General features: G+C 37.5%; 1 protein-coding gene across 2 annotated transcripts in view; it reads left to right on the plus strand.

Annotated features, from left to right (window-relative positions):
* The window catches only part of REEP3 (receptor accessory protein 3), a 39,386-nt gene extending 23,349 nt beyond the window's left edge, over positions 1 to 16,037 (plus strand). For both annotated transcript variants that reach the window (XM_080597547.1, XM_080597548.1), the window contains exons 5-8: positions 681 to 794; positions 7,602 to 7,749; positions 11,171 to 11,322; positions 12,069 to 16,037. In XM_080597547.1, the coding sequence (XP_080453673.1) occupies positions 681 to 794; positions 7,602 to 7,749; positions 11,171 to 11,322; positions 12,069 to 12,125 (471 nt within the window). In that variant the 3' untranslated portion in view covers positions 12,126 to 16,037. The remainder of the gene's footprint in view (positions 1 to 680; positions 795 to 7,601; positions 7,750 to 11,170; positions 11,323 to 12,068) is intronic.
* The last annotated feature ends 1,373 nt before the right edge of the window (positions 16,038 to 17,410 follow it).

Consider the following 17,410-nt stretch of genomic DNA (forward strand, 5'->3'; position numbering starts at 1 on the left):
GTGTGTGTAGAAAGATCAGTTAGCAAAGGTGTGAACACTACTGCTGATAAACCTCACAGTACAGAACATAGTATTTATTAATAAAGGGTTAGTGCAGGGCTTGACCAATATTAGGTAAGACAGGTAGCTGACACAATTGCTACTGATTTGAACGATAATGTCATCTTGACCGTATGAAGGTTGAATTGTAAACAGTTTCTAACTTCATAAGCTAAATGGATTTTTCTCTGTAGATTGCTAGCTCTTGTGAACTGCATTGAAGTTTTTATCTCTAACTCCAGGCATTAACCACAGCTAGGGAGAAGTGTCATGTCTGTATTGTCCTTGATACTTAACTGTGTCAAAGTTCTGGCCTCTGAAGCATGTTTTTTTTCTTCTTGAACAACATTTGTCTGGCAATTTAAGCTTACTCTCTGCAAGAAACTTGTTACATAGCTGCAATGTTTCTGAGTTGGACAAAAGTAATGTTTTACCTTCTTGTTTGATTAGACTTAATCCTTTTTAGGATGAGAGAGTGTAAGTGAATGAAAGATTAGTATGCAAAGGCAAAAGTAATTGTTCCATTAAATATTTCTTCGAGGGTCTCTTCTGTATTCCCATATTGATGAAAAATAATACTGTGTGGGTAATATGCCTCCTATATGCACAGCCCTTTAATACTTAAGTATGTTTTGCTTTAGGAGATTGATGAGTACATCGTACAAGCCAAAGAAAGAGGCTATGAGACCATGGTGAATTTTGGAAGGCAAGGGTTGAATTTGGCAGCAACTGCTGCAGTGACAGCAGCTGTAAAGGTAACCTTCTGCTTACATTAATTGCTTCTGTCCTTGATATACTTATTGAACAGTGTGGCGGTACCGAGGATTTGCCATTCCTGAATAAAAAGACGAATTCTGCAAATGTGTTGAAAACCTGGAACACAATGTAAGGGCTGCAGCACTGTAGTTCTCATACTATGTCTAAGATGGTTTGTAGTGATTTTTTCAATGATGGGGATCAGGTTGCATGCTATCTTCTGAATTACAGTAATTTTCTATGCAGGCTTTTGGTAAAGATGACCACTGTTTCTTTTCTGTCTCCATTGTGCTTTCTTGTTGATAAACAAACTGTTTAAAGGATTTCTGGCTTCTTTCTGCTGTTTTTCTCCAATCAACTTGAGGTAACTGCATATATGAAATAAGGCATGATAGATTACTACCACAGATAAGTTATTTTGACACAATTAACTTGTTTGCAACTAGCTGATTGAATTAGTAAATTAATGCACTAAGCATAAACTTGCATATTACTGTTTAGCATACTCTTGCTTTGTTGTCTCATTTCCATTAAGTCATGAAGTAAACCGTGATTGTTACAGATTCAAGTTTGTACAAAACTCAGAACATTCAGTTGAATTTGAAAGGGTTCTGGGTCTAGGAGAACAAAATAAGTGCTTAAGTAAGCTTCTGAGCAACTTGTGGCCCAACAGCAGGGAGTAGAAGATGAGCATGATGATTTTTTGGCAATGTATATCATAGAATCATAGAAGCGTTTGGGTATCCTACCTAATACTCAATTAAAACAAAACACAAAAGTGTGGAAAGTAAGATGTGTATATCCTAGCTAAATGATAGTCTTGAGACTATCAGGATTAATTTCCTCTAGTGAATAAATGGAACTGCTGTGTTTGTAGTAACAGGACTTAAAACTGTTAGTAGGTAGCAGAAAGCACTGTAGAGATCCCAAGCTGTGACAGTTAAGGAAATGCAGCTAGCATTTAACTTAAATTTCTGTGCTCATATGTAAACTTAGTTAATAAATCAAACTCAATTTTAAAAAATGCATTTTCAAATACTATCTTAAAAAGGTTTGGAGAAAGTCCCAATATCTTCTTTATTCACTTTCTCTCTTTTTAAAGATGTATGTGAATGGTAGTTTAAAAAAACATAGTTTTAAAATATGGGCACAATGAGCCTGGGTTCAATTTGATTGCTGGCTCCTTTTTTTGTTATTCAAATTCGTAGCGTTACCTTGAGGCATGAAGTAATGTAGAATGAAATAGAGTATACCTCTAGAGGAATGAAAGTATCCAGAGTGAAAGTAGGTTATTTAAAAGCAAATAAACAAAAATAACAACAAAAAAACCAACCTCAAAGTACTCTGGGGAAAATTTAAGAACTATGCTATTTAAAATGCTAAAAAGGTAAATTCTCTGCCAAACAGCAATCATAACTTACTATGATGTGTACTGTAATGATACTTACGCTCTATGTTTTCACCATGTCTGTCTGTCTGGCTAAGGTTGAATATGTCCTTGTTAATTCTTATAGTGCTACAGATACACCGTAAAATAAATAATGCAAATATCTCCTCCCAGTTTCTTCTGAAGCATGAATAACTTTTGCCTAAATGTCATCCATGTTTGGATTTTTTAGCTATTCAGCTGTGACTGGCAGGATGCCTGCTCTATTTTCTTAAAACTTGCTTAACACACTCATGAATATTTGTACAGAATTATTTCGGTGCAGATGAGATGCTTGGGCAAAAAAACTACTACAATACCAGAGACCTAAAATAGACATGATTTAAACACTGAAAGAAGAGACTCTCTGAAAATCTTTATTTTGGCATGTTAAATCTCTCTTCAGTTTCTCATTCCAAAAAGCTGAGAGTGACTGCTCCATGCAAGCAAATGGAGACAATGCACGTGTTCTTGATTTTTGTTCACTGTTTTTCAAGAGCTGACTGCTGCCTCCAGCAGGTGAAAAGATTATCCTTTCAGCATGAGCTGGTGGAGCATGCTATAGTGTTTCAGGAATGGAATGCTATTAGTGGGATCAGTTTTGATGGGAAGGAGACACATTCATCATCACTTTTTTTTAATAGAACAAGCATGCGTATTCTGACACATTGGATCTCAAATTAGGAGTAGAGAATGTAGGAGGTTAAAGACGAGAAGAGGTCCAAAGAAAACTTCTGCTCACTGAAGTGTTCAAGTAAATGATGCTAGGATCTCTATATACTCTGACTTGAGTAAATTTGCCTGGACTTCAGTAAAATCGCTTAGAAAATCTGGAATATTTTCAAGAACAAAAGTGGGAAAGAGTAGCTTCTCCAAGGGCTGACAAAGGAAAATGGGATTAGCATTGAAAGGCTAGTTGGCTATGTAGGGAAGGCTGAAGCAGACAGGTCAGTCTACTGAAATTTGACATAGATTCAAGAGTGCTCAGCTGTAAAGTTGAAATGTAATTGGCAGGAGCTGTGGCTTAGACTTTACATTCCTATACTGATATTTTTAGCTGCTGCTAGTTAGCCCCTGTTCACATAAAATTTGTGTCCAGACAACACAATTTGATCGTAAAGCTACTTTTTCCTTAATGTATTGGTTAATCTACACCAGTTGAAATTCAGTGTTTCAAAACCAGCTAAATAGCATACATTAGAAAAGTAAATTGTGTTACTGTCATGTTAATTTTAGAATAAAAATCTTTGAAAAATACAAATTTCAGGGTACTTAAAGATGAAGCACACTTTTTACAGTGTGCTAATTAAGAAAAAATTTAGGTATGAAAGAATCAGCAACAAGATGCATTTAATGATATGAAAGCTGTTGGAGCTCCAACAGCTCAGTTTTATAGGGGTTTTTGGAAATTGTCACAATGCTCAGTTCCACCAATATGTCTCGTATTTTGATGCATCTGCTTTCCAGATCTTCAGAGATGCAACTTAACTGTACACTGCAATTTCTGCCAACACATAAATTCTGACTTTGCAAGCTACTAGGGAACACTGTTTTTTCTATCGCCACCAGCAGGATGGCTACTCATTATGCTCTGAAACACACTGTACTTCCTAAAAAGGTCACACAAATACTGTTCATGTGTAAACTATTTGAAAATAATTCTTATTTTGATGGCTGTATTTCTGTGTGACTGTTAGTCATCCTCAATCTGCTACCTCTCTGCTGTTTTAATGCTATTCTAATAGCCTTGCTCAAGCTTCCCCTCCTTCCTGCGTAGTGCATGACAGAGGAAGGTACCCTGCAGCCAGCTGTGGCATGCAGCCAGTATCACTATTAGCTCCGCTCTCCAGCGATACTGCTTTCATCCCTCCTCCCTGCTGGGACTCCCTGGCACTCTGCAGAGGTCAGTCGTGGGCCAGTAGTCCCTCTGCAGGTTGAGAGGGAACAGAAGTACCTCCCTGTCAGCCCAGACTGGAGTGGGGAGAGAACAGCTGGGAATGTGGGTGCTGCACACCACGGCTTTGCAGCCACGGCGCTCCAGGAACCTCTGTGAATGCAGAGGCCATTCAGCACTTGTCCCATGAAGCCAAGCAGCTTTGTTCAGCAATCCTGACCACTGACGGAGCACAAGTCCAATTTAAACAAGAAAAAATAGTCCCCGAGGCAGACATACTGTGTGGTGTCTGTTTACAGCAACTTCCCTGGGTTAAGTATATAGATTATAAAAATACATGCCTAATAGCAAAGTTGAGAAGGGCATGTCATAGATGGGGGTCAGCTGCTGTAACTACATACTAACAGCTTGCTAGAATCCAAGTCGTCTCAGAAAGCGGTCCCTTTAGTAGGTTATCTTTATCAAAAATCAGATTTAGAAACCCATTACAACTTTAATTTGTGCTTCAGATGTATCACTGGTAATGAATGCGGTCTCTGAAGAAGGCTTAATATGTTTAAGGAAATACTGGTGAATAAGCAGACTTATTTTTAAGACCTGCATTTTAAGTCTACGCAAACTTCACAGTTCATCTCTTCAAAAATAAAAAAGCTGTAAAAGTGAGCACTGGAGGCAGGAGATTCCCCACGTGCAACTGAACTGCTGTGGCCAGTAATTATCTGAACTGTCTAAGCAAGATCTCAAAGGTCTTAGCATAATAAAATTCTAAACGTGAATGTTTATTTTGTTCATGCAGGGAGTAAGAATCTTCTTAAAACTTAAGATATGTATCAACATTTAATAAAGAACACGGCACAACAGTCCAAAAAACTTAAAAATAAAGAACATAGCACAACAGTGCACACACCCCCACCCTCTCCCCTTGAAATTTGTCCTCTTTGTCTGTGTGGTGATATCAAACTGATCTTGATTTGGCTGGATTGGACCTTCCTGGGGGTGAGATGGAAACTGCTTCCTGGCAGAAGGAGTCTGGTGGGGCTGTAGGAAGTATCTGCTGAAGATGGCATACTGTGAGCGTGACTGCAGCACAGTGGTGGTTGTGCAGCCCCCATTCCTCCTGTAACTCAGGCACTTCTGTTGCATCTCTTATTTTTCCCTGTTACCCTTCCAAAGTTCTTAATGCTTGCTCATTGTTATTTTATGGCACGTTGTTTGACCTTTTTTCCACTTTGAAAAACACAATTCTGTATCCAAATACGCACTGAAAAATAAGGTCAAATGTTCACAGTTAGGATCTAGTCCTCTGTCTCCCCAATGCAGAATAAGAGATACAGGCTTGTAATTTGAATTCTTCTTAGCATGTTAATTACTATAATCTTAATTGCATTACCCTATACAATTTCAAAATGTTTGTCTTGTAGTACGTGGCATGATGAGTGAACTCACAGTGCAACTTTTAAGCAAGTGTGTCTTCCTATACTTCTGCTCAGAGCCAAATCAAGACTTTGTCGTGATGTTACAGTAGATTCTGGCCAGATTTAAAGTGAGCGGAGTTGTGCTGAATTCATATGGATTCTGCTGAGAACTGACTGGGTTCATTTCATGCCTTCATCAATGTTCAGTGATTGATGCTGGAGCCGAGTTGCATCTGGTCAGGCAATGGACACGCTGGTCAACTGGCTTGTGTGTTATAGCAGATACTGAAGGCTGTTGTTGCTGTCAAAAGAAGCAGCCCTGTCTCTCTGTTTCTCTCCATTTCTCTAGCGTCCTTGCAGCTGCCTGTCAGCCCTCAAACACAGCTGGTTTGTGAGTCAGTTTACTGTGCAAATACTTCCTGACACTAGAACTGGAGCAGTGGAAGGGCAGAATTCCTGTTGTAGTGACACACCTGCCTTAAATAAGACCTTTTAGGAAATAAAAATAACTTTAGAGTGTGTAATTTATACACAGACCCTACAGCGTCTACAGACTCTGCAGTGGTGCATTTTAACTTAAAGGCAGGCTGTAGCTGTGTTCTTGAGAACTGTCAGTAGGAAGAGCGAGAAAAGCAAAGGCTTCTGCTTCCCTTATAAAAGCCCCTTTCTTTTATTGTTTAATTGTGGGGTATGAATGGTGTTGTAAGAATGAAATTACATTATTCTTGCATGTGTAGGGCACTTAGTTTTACGTGTTGTACTCGTGAGTAGTTGTTAGAAAATGAATATCAGGTTTCAGCCACATCCTTACCCCCTTCTGCCTCTCCCCTAAGCTTTGGTGGCCATGCTAATTTGAGGAGTATCGCTGCGCTCTCTTCACTTTACATGGTTATTTTTAACATGAAATAATTTAACATACTGGCCTACCATCTGCAAACAGTTGTTGGCACGAGAGTGGGAACAAATGGTTGGGGTCAGTGGTGCAAGAACTGCTTTATGCTGTTGCTGAGAAAGGTGTATGGAATTGTATCCAAATACATGGTACTGATACCGAACATAACACTCAAATGAGGATTTCTACTCAAAATCTTGATTTGCAAGAACAAAATAAAATCTTGCTCAAGATGGGATTCACGCACAGGTTGGTCAACCGTCCTCTGAAATTGTGAAATTTTTTTTGGGCTTCATATGCCCAAGAATTAAATGTTGTTTTAACATGATACTAAGTAATGTGTCTGTCTTGGTTGCTTACATGCTTAAATTAATCTTTAATGCTATAATAAGATCATATGATGTAAGATGAAAGAGCTGCTTGATGACCTTCCTTTATCTTTTAACTTTCTTTATCTCCCATGTAGAAAAGATGTTAACAAAAACGATTAGAAGAAATACTAATGCTCAACTGTGTTAAGCTGTCTTTGAATGTAGTATTGGATGTTGGGTTAGTATTATGTCAGTACAGATGCACCAGTAAGAGAGCCTACTAGCCTGTAGTCCAGGCAGGACCTCTTTGGTTTGTGGTTTCAGGTTTCTGTGACCTAGAGCTTTTGTAGTGCTGCCAGTTTCTCAGTTACTTGAGTTACTGTTTCAGAGTGTACTTTTAACCCTTTTTTTCCTATGCATAATAAAATCTGTGGAGAGTAAAATGGAAAATATCAGAAATCTTTATCTTCAACAGCAGTTCTTAAAATGGAAGTGTTAAAGCCACTGTCATGCTACCTAACACTGCTAGAGAAATATGTTTGAAGCAAATTGAGCATTTCTGATGGTTTTTGTTCTTTCAAACACTTCCCCTCACCCAAAAAGCCTTTATTTGTTCAGAGTAAGGGAGTGAAATGAGACATGTGTAATGAAACAGCTAGCTTATCTGTAATTTTTTCCTCTACAATTAACATACAGTTAAACTTGGGTAAAAGCAATACTTAAAGCAAATGTGAGTTTATTGCATGCTTATGTTCAGTGAATTTTGTAGTGTAACAAGGAAACATGGGCTTAACCGTCATCAAGCCAACTTTAACATCAAAATTAAAACCTCTGCTTTGTTTTCAAAGATACTGTTGTTGTATTTCAGAGTCAGGGTGCGATAACTGAGAAACTGAGAAGTTTCAGTATGCATGATTTGACTACTATACAAGGAGATGAGCCAGTAGGACAGAGGCCCTATCAGACATTACCAGAAACAAAAAAGAAAACCAGAGCCTCTGCAAATGAACCTCCAGGTAAGTATCCCTCTAAAATAAAATAAAGGAATTCTGTTTTCCAGATAATAAATAATACATGGAAGACAAAAATCAGAAAGAACAGGAGTAATTTACCCAATTAGAAATGGAAAAAATAAACAAAAACAAACAACACAAAGACTTCTTGAATATTTGAATGGAATTGGCTTGAGCAAGACATATTGCAATGTTAACAAATGATGCACCCTGTCCCCCCAGTGCATTTTTTTCGCAATCACTAAGTTTAGTAATTTCTCCTGTCTCTGTCAGTTAGCAACAATAATTTGCCAAAGTAAAGCATAATTGGAAGTGAAAAAAAAAAAGTGATTAATTAGTGTTTCTGTGACAAATGGACAAAAAGTTAAACATTAAAATTTATGGAATCTCCATAAATAGGAAGAGAAAACTAATGGCAATGAATTCAGCAGGTCCGCAATCATTGTTGGGTCAAAATGTAAAATCACATGTGGTGATATGAATAATGAAGGCATTAAATCGCCGTAACATACTAATGCACATTGACCCTCAAAAGATGGTGTGCAGTGACCAACATGCTTTTGCAGAGATTTTCTTGAGCCTGTGCTGCTTGGAGACTTCTGTGGAATACTGTCGACCTTACCTTCTTAAATGGAGAGGCTACAACATAAGGTGGTTGATATTTTTCACAAAAGAAATAGCTCTCTTCTAGTTTCTTTTGGCCATCCCCCTAAGTTTGTCCTTTCTTTTCACCTCTCTCTTTTGGGGAGAAGTGGTGGCTGTGGACTACAAGGCATTCCAGGAATCACATGGTAGCTCAGTGTTTCTTGAGGAATAAATGGCCACCTAAATGACTCTGTGCTGAATTGCTAATTGAGCCCAGAAGGTATCCTGTGCAAGTCAGTGTAAAGTACTGGCCAGGGAAAAAGCCCATGAATTCACCAAGAGTTGCGTCAGGGATGATGTCACTGCAGCTGTTGTGCATGAGCTATTCCTCAGCAACAGACCATTAGTTATTTCTCTGAAGCAACTTGAAAATGCTGAAAATTCAATTTTCAGTAAAAACTACTCAAGTACAGGTTATACTGTGTAAATAGTCAGTGACTGTGACATTCAATCTCACATGTCAAAATGTTTTCTTAGAGATACTTCAATGTTAACTATTTCTACTCCTGAACCGAAATCTAGTGTATACCTTTCCAGTTTTCTTTGAAGCTTCTTCTTTAAATTAGGGATTAAAAAAACCAACAACAACCACTGGTGGAGTTGGAAATGCTATGTAGCAGAATGTTATTTTTTTTTGTGATGTGCGCTAGGGGCTTCTGTACAAGCCATTTGAAAAGACCCAGTTGTAGAAGGACTTTGATCATTGGGTGACTGTTGTGAAAAAGGCAAGTGTCATTTTGGTGAATCAGATGGGGTGTTACAATTACAGATAAGTATTCGTGCCACTGAAAACATCCCTAGTAAATAACTATAAGTAATAGATATGATTGAAAGCTTCCATATTTAAGAAAAGATTAATTGAAAATGTGCTGGAGGCAGTGACAGGTTGTCTCTAGAATGGCAGGAGGGGCAAGTCTGCTGTGGATAGCAATGGAGCTAGGTAAGCTTGATTCTAAGTTCAGGAAAAAATGAAATGACCGAAAGAAAAGAAAGAACCTGCTTAAAGAAACATTGTTTTAAGATGAAGTGGTTATTGTTTATGAATAAAGTTGGGTTTAGAGTCTAAAGATGTCCCTAGGTGTCCGATCTTGTAGGTTCTGGAATGGCCTTCGAAAGTAGAGCTTGCCAGCGGGACCAGATTACATTTGGGAGCAGTGTATGTCTATGATGAGGAGTCTTGGCTTTTAGACCCTAAGGATCTTTCCAGCACATGTTTTTAAGCAGTTTGCTCCCTCTAGTGAAAATGTTTGTTAATAACCTTGGTCCTAGTTTTGCAGGATTTAAGCAACCCTTAATAACTCTTTCACACTGTATCTGTCTAAAATGAAGTTTGGTATTTAACGTGCATAGAGTATGCAAGTATGCAGAAAGTATGCATGCGAGTATGAAGATACTAATCTAAAATTAGTTTTATATGTTAATTTCTAATAAGCGCAAACTGAACTCTGGCAGTAAATTCGAGAAGTGAAAGAGTAGGATTTGGTTCTATGGGGCAGAGAACTGGAGAAATGAAAGATTAGGATTTGTTTGAGGAGGGACAAGAAGGCTGGGTGAAGAAAAGTTATTTGGTATTGATCAACTTTATATAGAACTGAGAAGTAAATCATGAAGAACATAATGTTCTTACTTTTGCTTTTAGATTTGCCACTTTTTATCTTAATGTCTCTTCTGGGGTTAAAGACAGGTCACTCAAAATCAAAAAGCACAGTTAAAAGATGTGTAAGTGATGTCTAAGTGAGAAATAACACGAGACTCAGAATTCTTTCCTTATTTTGAAGGCTGCTTTGATTTTGCCCTGAACTGAGTCTTTTGTATTTATCCCAAATTGCACAAACTAAACACTCTTCTAAGGAAACATGAAACTTCATGGCTCCTGCTAAGATACATCAGCAAATCTGTTCTTTTGGGGGGAGTCCTCTGAGAAAGGAAAACCAGTATAGAACTTCTAATGGGAGTGGCAATGAGGAGGGAGGAGGACAATAAACTGGGCAGCTGGAAACCTGGTTTGTTCTTTGCTATGATAGTAAAACAAACACCGAAGGAAGGAATAACCAAGTAAACGTATAAAGTTAAGTTTAAAATGCAGCATAGATTGTAAAAGGTATAAAGTGTTTTATCTCTCTAATACATCTGCCTGTACTTAATTTTAAGTACACAGTAATTTCATGGTTCATAATAGGGCCGGTGGAGAGTAATGTCCCATTTAGTAGCCTTTAGTGTAAAAGTAGGTATTCTTCTGGCAATTTACAACAGATTACACTGAAAGTGAAGAGGTTCTTTTTGTCCAGATGCTTGGTGTTGACATCAGTGTTATTCAGCACATTTAGTAGTGGCTGTGGAAAACTATAGGGCGCACGTAAAATAAAATATAGTCGGGATCAGAAGAAGGGTTTTCATTCATCTGCAAGTTTTTTTTTTGTTTTTTTGTTTTTTTTTTTTTCCCTAGAATAGGCTCCAAACAGCAGTGTTGCCAAAAATCTTAAGTACTTCTCAAGAAGACCAGTGTTTTTTTTTTCTAGTTCATTGTAAAGCAGAATATGGTGCCAAACTGATGGTTTAACTTTTGTAGTTAAGGGACTGCTGCATTACATACCCGTGGAATGAACTGGCTTGTTTCTCACAAATGGCAGAATGTGCTGCTCCTGGCAGATTGCTATATGCCTTGTTGGTTTGAAGCGTCAGGAAGAGTGACGTATCCTTTAGATGGATGTGTGTATGGCTTTCTTAGAAAAGTTACAGGTACTTTTTATTCAAGTTTTTATACAACTGCTTTTTAAAGGTTACAAAATTCCAACGGAAAAAAATCCTGGAGATGATAAAACAGATGAAGAGGTGGAGGGGACACATTCCGAGGATGAAATGTTTGCTCAGAGAGGCCTTCGAAGAACGCAGAGCATGAAATCTGTGAAAACTATTAAAGGCCGTAAAGAGGCAAGTATGATTTTTCTTAAGTGTCGAGTTTACTTTTAAAGATGTACCTTGGCATTTTTAATAATGTCAGAATTTAACTTTTATCTTAATCTTAGAGGGTTTATCAATGATAACTGAGTTATAGAATGTGAAATGGAGAAGGAAGTGTGTGTGGTAACAGTATCTAGGCTTGAAGATTTTGTAGTTTGGGGTGCTTAATGAAATTATGCAGGAATTAAATTAACTACACAAGGGAAAAGGGATGCTTGTAATCTTAATGCTGACACCACCAATCCCAAGTTCCAGAAATGGCATACCTTGAAAGGAGTGTAGATAATGGTGTTGTCACCTGCAGTAGAGTGTCTTGATTGTGCATATTAAGCATCTGCTGTTTTAATGGTTGAAGATAATTCACAATTATTAGTTGGCATAGACATATGGCCTGCTTTGACTTGTAACCCACAAAGAGAAGATTTGTATGTGGGATTCAAAGAGCTTTGTGTTTGCGTGTGTCACAAACTTAAGGATGCTTCAGGATAAATGTCTATGGAATCTCATAAAGTTTGGGGGGGTAACTCTGGGAACAGCTTCTTGCCCAATTCTATTGAAAATGTCTGTCATTCAGTCAGAGGCAGATTATCTCCCTGACTCTGTGAAGTGCCCAAAGCATGCTTAATGACACTTATTGTATTGGAGTAGTGGAAAGGTAAATATTTCTGTCTGAAGTGACCTTAACTCTTTTAAGTTCTGTTTTTTTTTTCCCTCAGATACGGTATGGATCACTGAAATACAGAGTAAAGAAGAGACCCACCGTATACTTTTAAGTTTATTGCACAATGCCTGCAAGTCAAACTGCTGTATTATAATAACTTGAATTCAGTACTTCAAGTGTTAAAGATCTGTGTATGATTCATATAATGGATATATATGAATAGATATGGTAGGACTTGGTTTTGTGAGCCTAAATGATTTGATGATGTATTACTCTGCTTTTCTGTAATTGCTTGTTGTTTAGACTTTAATCTGGAGAAGGTATTGGATGAATTTCATCACTGCTTAAATAAGAGTTAAATGAGTAACAGGAAACAGCTTGACTTTTTCAGAGGTACCGAGCAGACTGAAATAATTACAAGTCCAAGTGAATTAGCAGAAGCTGTAAGTGTTTGGAACTTGTGAAAGTCGAACCCATAGTGTCCTTTAGTTTACATGGAAAGATAGGTATACTTGATATATTCTTCTGAACTACAGTTCCTGAAAAGACCTATGTGTAGTTAAAAAGCATAGTTTAAAGGACAGCAGATGATATGGGGAAGGAGAAGGAAAGGTGAGATAGACAGGGAATATCCTTAAGATCATCTTCTCACATCATATTTCCAAGCTTAACAAACTTGTATAATGCTAACAGGTACAAAATGGGGGTACGTTTAGCACTTTATGCAAAACTGGGTAGTTTTGCGCACTTACTGATTTACAGCTGCACATGTCATTTTAGTTAATTCTTAAGTAGATTAGACTTATCTTTTGAATGCCAGCAATTCTGTAGTTCGTGGTCTTTTTATAACTTGATTGCTTAAGTACACTTAGGATGCTGTAGATAATTGCAACTAACACTTAACAATATAATCAGGTGCCTTTCTGTGTCTTACAGGGCTGCGGGGTTATCTGTCTGTTTTTTTGGTTTTGTTTTCTTTTTTCTTCCCCCTTCAGCTGAGAAGATGTAACATGATTTAAGTCAGTTTTTGGTTAAAATTGTGGTAAATAAAACTTGTAGCAATTCTGGTGATAGACCTCAGGGATCTGAGCAGCCCATCAACTGTGTAATATAAGTCATACTGTTGTGGTGGCACGTATGATAGATTATTCAGGCCCTGGTTTGGTTTTGCTCTGCATTTCTATAAGAAAATATATATATATTTAGATTATGTATATGTGTATATTTCTTATCATGTGGATTCTAAATTTGGCAGTGTAGTATTTTATTGCTAAAGTTATTACTAAAATATTTACATACAAATAGCTTTTTCTGAAAGTCTAGCTCATTTACTCAGCCATGTTATAACCTAGTGTCCATGGCATGACTGTTTGCACAGATTAATTTTGGAATGTCATTCAAGGCAGGGACTTGTCAAAATAACCTTTTGAGGTTCCTGTTGGTTCCATTTTCTGTAATTCTGAGAAGTAGGCTGATTTTAGTTTTTTACCGTGGATTTTGGCAAGACAAATCCACTTTCTGTAGATAGTTTTTTATTACTTGGCATGGGTAGAGATGGTGTTAATTTTCTGTAAAGGAGAATGATGTGTTGTCCCTCCTATCCTCGAATCTCAGACTCCAATCCTTAAACTTTCTCTGTATGACAGTCACCTGCAAGTCTACTGCAGTTCTTTTAAACGTTTCCTTAAGGGTCTGCTGCAGTGTTTTCTTTTTACTGTTACAGCCATAGCAGGTTTGCTGCTGGTGGGCACTTAATGGCCTGTTAATATAGACTGCAACTTGAAGTAGTCTTCTGTAGATTTCTTTGGGCCAGGGTTTGAATTTTATGGATAAAAATGCAGCTGGTCTGTATTGGCATTGCGATTGTAGGCATTTACAAGCAAAATGTAAAGCCTTGGACAGATGTAACGATATTGATAGCACAGTGCTTTTAGCATCTCCATGGAAGGTAAATGCTTTAGTAAGAAGTTGCAACATTCCATATGGGATAAGAAGGCCAAAGTTTGTTTTGCTTTACTCAAAGATGTCATTTCATGCAAGATGACAGGAAGCCTGCTCTCTCCCAAATGAGTATAGTGCAAAAATCCTGTCCTCTAACCAAAATGGCAATTTGTGATTTAGCTTTTATAATGAGCTGTTTCCTAGGGTGCGAGGAGTGGAGGGCAGTGCTCAAAAAGGGTGTGGTTCATTGCCTCTGCCCCACAAATGTTTGCAATTCTCATCTGCTTCCCTGAATGGAGGAAACGCCCAAGCAGGAAAAGTCTGTCTGTGTGTTATGGTATATAAGATGTTAGAGGAAACAGGCTTTTGTATTTGCATGTTGCCCTTCCTTGAAGATTAGAATAACCTGGACACTGAGTTGAATCTCTAAATGTTATTCTCCAGTTGAGCATCCTCCTTGAGCACTTGGTGCCACATCTTGCGCTAACTCATAATGGTTTTTTAATTAGTAAGCATGGCAATAAAATTGTCATTGCTTTACAAGTGAGAATCCTGCGTGAAAGAGCTGGGAAAGCCCTTCTTTCAGAATTCTAGTTTCTGTTTCAAGTTCCTGTAGATCCTGTTTCTAGGGTTGGATTCCTTTCATGCTTCCAAGGCTAGAAGACATCTGAGTAGAAGTTTAGTCTCTAGAAAGCTCATGGTCAGTAAGTTGCTTTATGCAATGATACATACTTAAGGCTGTAACTTCTGACAAATGTAACTTGCTAATTAAGTGGTGACAGGCTAAATAAACTCCCCTTTCCTGAAATATGGATGGGATTAGGAATGCTGGCAGTATTATTCATATTAATTACTGTTTGCATGTAAATGTATGTGTTCTTGCAGATACTGTCTTAAGTGATAAATCATCCAGTGTTTTCCTAGCTATTCTTTTTGTCTAATACCCTGCTGTAAAGTGTCCCCCAGCTTGTTTTTGATTTTGAATTCGTCCTGAAACTGCTTCACTATTGTTATCTTAGATTTTCTTTTCCTTGCTGTTCATTGTCAGCTGATGCTTGACAGGGCACAATGGCATAATTAGCCTTCATCCAAATGATACATATTTCTGCATGTTAAATTTAGTTTAGTCTGGTTTTGAAATGTTACACTACCTTAAACTTTGTGTACAGAGAATTTTCAAACTTTTTTTTGCCTTATAAACTGCAAAGGTCATCTCTCTAGCTTTTGCCAGTAAACTTCTTGGAAAAAAGTTAAGATATCAAAATTTGATTTAACAACCTTTTTGATTTTGGAATTTCAACTACCTATTCACATCAAATAATCTCACAAAGTGTTTCCTGAGAATTGCCTGACTGCTACCAACAAATGCTAGTATAGTTAAAGAAAAACTTACATAGGGATTAAAGGTAGTTTACAATAGAATACATATTTCTTGTAAAGTTTTGGAGTATTTCCAAAATATATCTTAACTGACTCGGACTTCTTAGCAAGAGCCTACTGTACATGTTAAAATACGCAGTTTGAGACGAGGTTTAAATTGATGGCCTCAGTTGCATATAAACTTAGGCTGGACTCTGATTACAAGGTAATTGCCAATATTAGCTACTTAATGCTAATTGCTTAGCCATGTTTAAGTAACTGAATATTATCCAAGATACTTTTTGCAGATTATAATGAATTTTAAAATGAACACAAGATAATTTGGTTAAGCAGAACAGTGGAGTAAGTGCTAGATGTATTTAACATATTGTTAATAACAAAAAATGAGTTTTATTTTGGTGTTGGTTTTATTAATGGGAAGTTGGTATTTTAAAGTATTTTTCTACAAAAACACGTGTGCGCAAAGGCAATACTTCAACGTTTTTCAAGAACTCATATTTTTGAATGCTACAGACCAGAGACTGTCTACATTGAGTCTGAAGTTAGTAGCTTTAAAAAATGCAATGTAAGCTTTACTTTTTATATTGTAATAATACCTTGCTGTCAACTTGTTTACATATTTGTAGGAGGGAAAGTTTCATTATGCATTGACTTATCTTGATGCTGTCTTTAATAAATGCTGCTTTGAGCAGGACGCAGTGGATATTTTGTTACCTGAATTATGATTTACAAACCAGTCACTCTGTAATTTGTATTTTACTATTATGATTCCTGTACTGAAACAGCTTATCTAAACTTTGAGGAGACTTTTAAAACTGTTTGAAGTATGACTAAACTGTCCTTCAGGTTTTGCCATGGAGCCTGATGCTGTTTTAGACTTAAATTGAATTTACCCTGCTAAAGGCAACTTCAAAATGCAGTAGCATTAAATATTTTCATTATATGTTCTTCTCAGAGTAAAGTCAAAATCAGATGGGTAATCTCCCAAAAGTGTTGCTTCCTAGGGAAGTGTTGGAATTTTTTTTTAATTAAAACTTTTAAATTCTTTTCTCTATGCTAGCCTTTTTTTTTTTCATGCAGCATTATTGTGCTTGTGCCAAAAAACAGACTTTGTTTTGTGTTTCCTAGTGAACGGAGTTCTCTGGTACACAGGAGGAGGCAGTGAATGGGAGAATTTAGGCCTTTCCTTGTTTAAATCTCACTTCTAGTAAGCTGTTAACATCCCTAGCAAAGCCCAAACAAAACACTCGGTAACCTAGTTTTCTGGACCTTTTGTGCAAGGATTCATTAACTACTATTTATAGTTACTGTGTGCTGTGCATTATGAAAATATATCCTAGAAACAGACTATCTGTAAGGGACCCTGCAGTGACTCAATTCCCAATGTCAGAACAGTTCATGCAGTATAAACCCTCCACCTACTGAAGAAATTGTGGCTGTTGGAAAACAATGCTGATTTTTTCCTTTATTTGTTCAACTGATGTTTCACGCATAGCAGGAACATTCATGAAAGCAGCCTAAAAGCTGTTTTCCAGCTGTTTAACGTGATGCTGGCCAGACCTGCTCAAAACATGATCATGTAGCAATGCTAAGATTCTGCTGTACCTCTGTCCTAGGCTGAAGTGTTCAAGGAGAAGCAGATGCAGCAATGGTGAGAGCTGTTTGGGGCTCTTTTATGCAAGAGACCTTAAGCATTCTTTATTTTCCACAGTAAGCTGGGAACACATGACTGAGCAGGAGGAGAAACCTAACAGGTCCTGTAAAACCAGTAGACTTCCACAATTATTTTCATGCTTCGTGTTCTACTCAGGAGCAAAACGGGAGCCTGCCATGATTAAGTCTACCTGTGTTTGCCAAGGTTCAGCAACAGACTGCTCTATTTGAACTAAGGTAGGAATCATGAAAGCAGATGGAGTAGAGAGACTAAGGACTTTGGATAAAACCTAGGATTTCACTACTGTCTGCTAATGTTTAGTGCCAAAATGGGTAAGGAAGCTCAGAAATGTTTTAGGAAGTCCCTGGTGTCCGTGCTGTCAGAGTTCCAAGGTAAACAGCGCTTTGACCCTCACTTAACGC

This window comes from Anser brachyrhynchus, assembly GCF_964034855.1.
Source record: "Anser brachyrhynchus genome assembly, chromosome: 6".
In the NCBI taxonomy this organism is placed as follows: Eukaryota; Metazoa; Chordata; class Aves; order Anseriformes; family Anatidae; genus Anser; species Anser brachyrhynchus.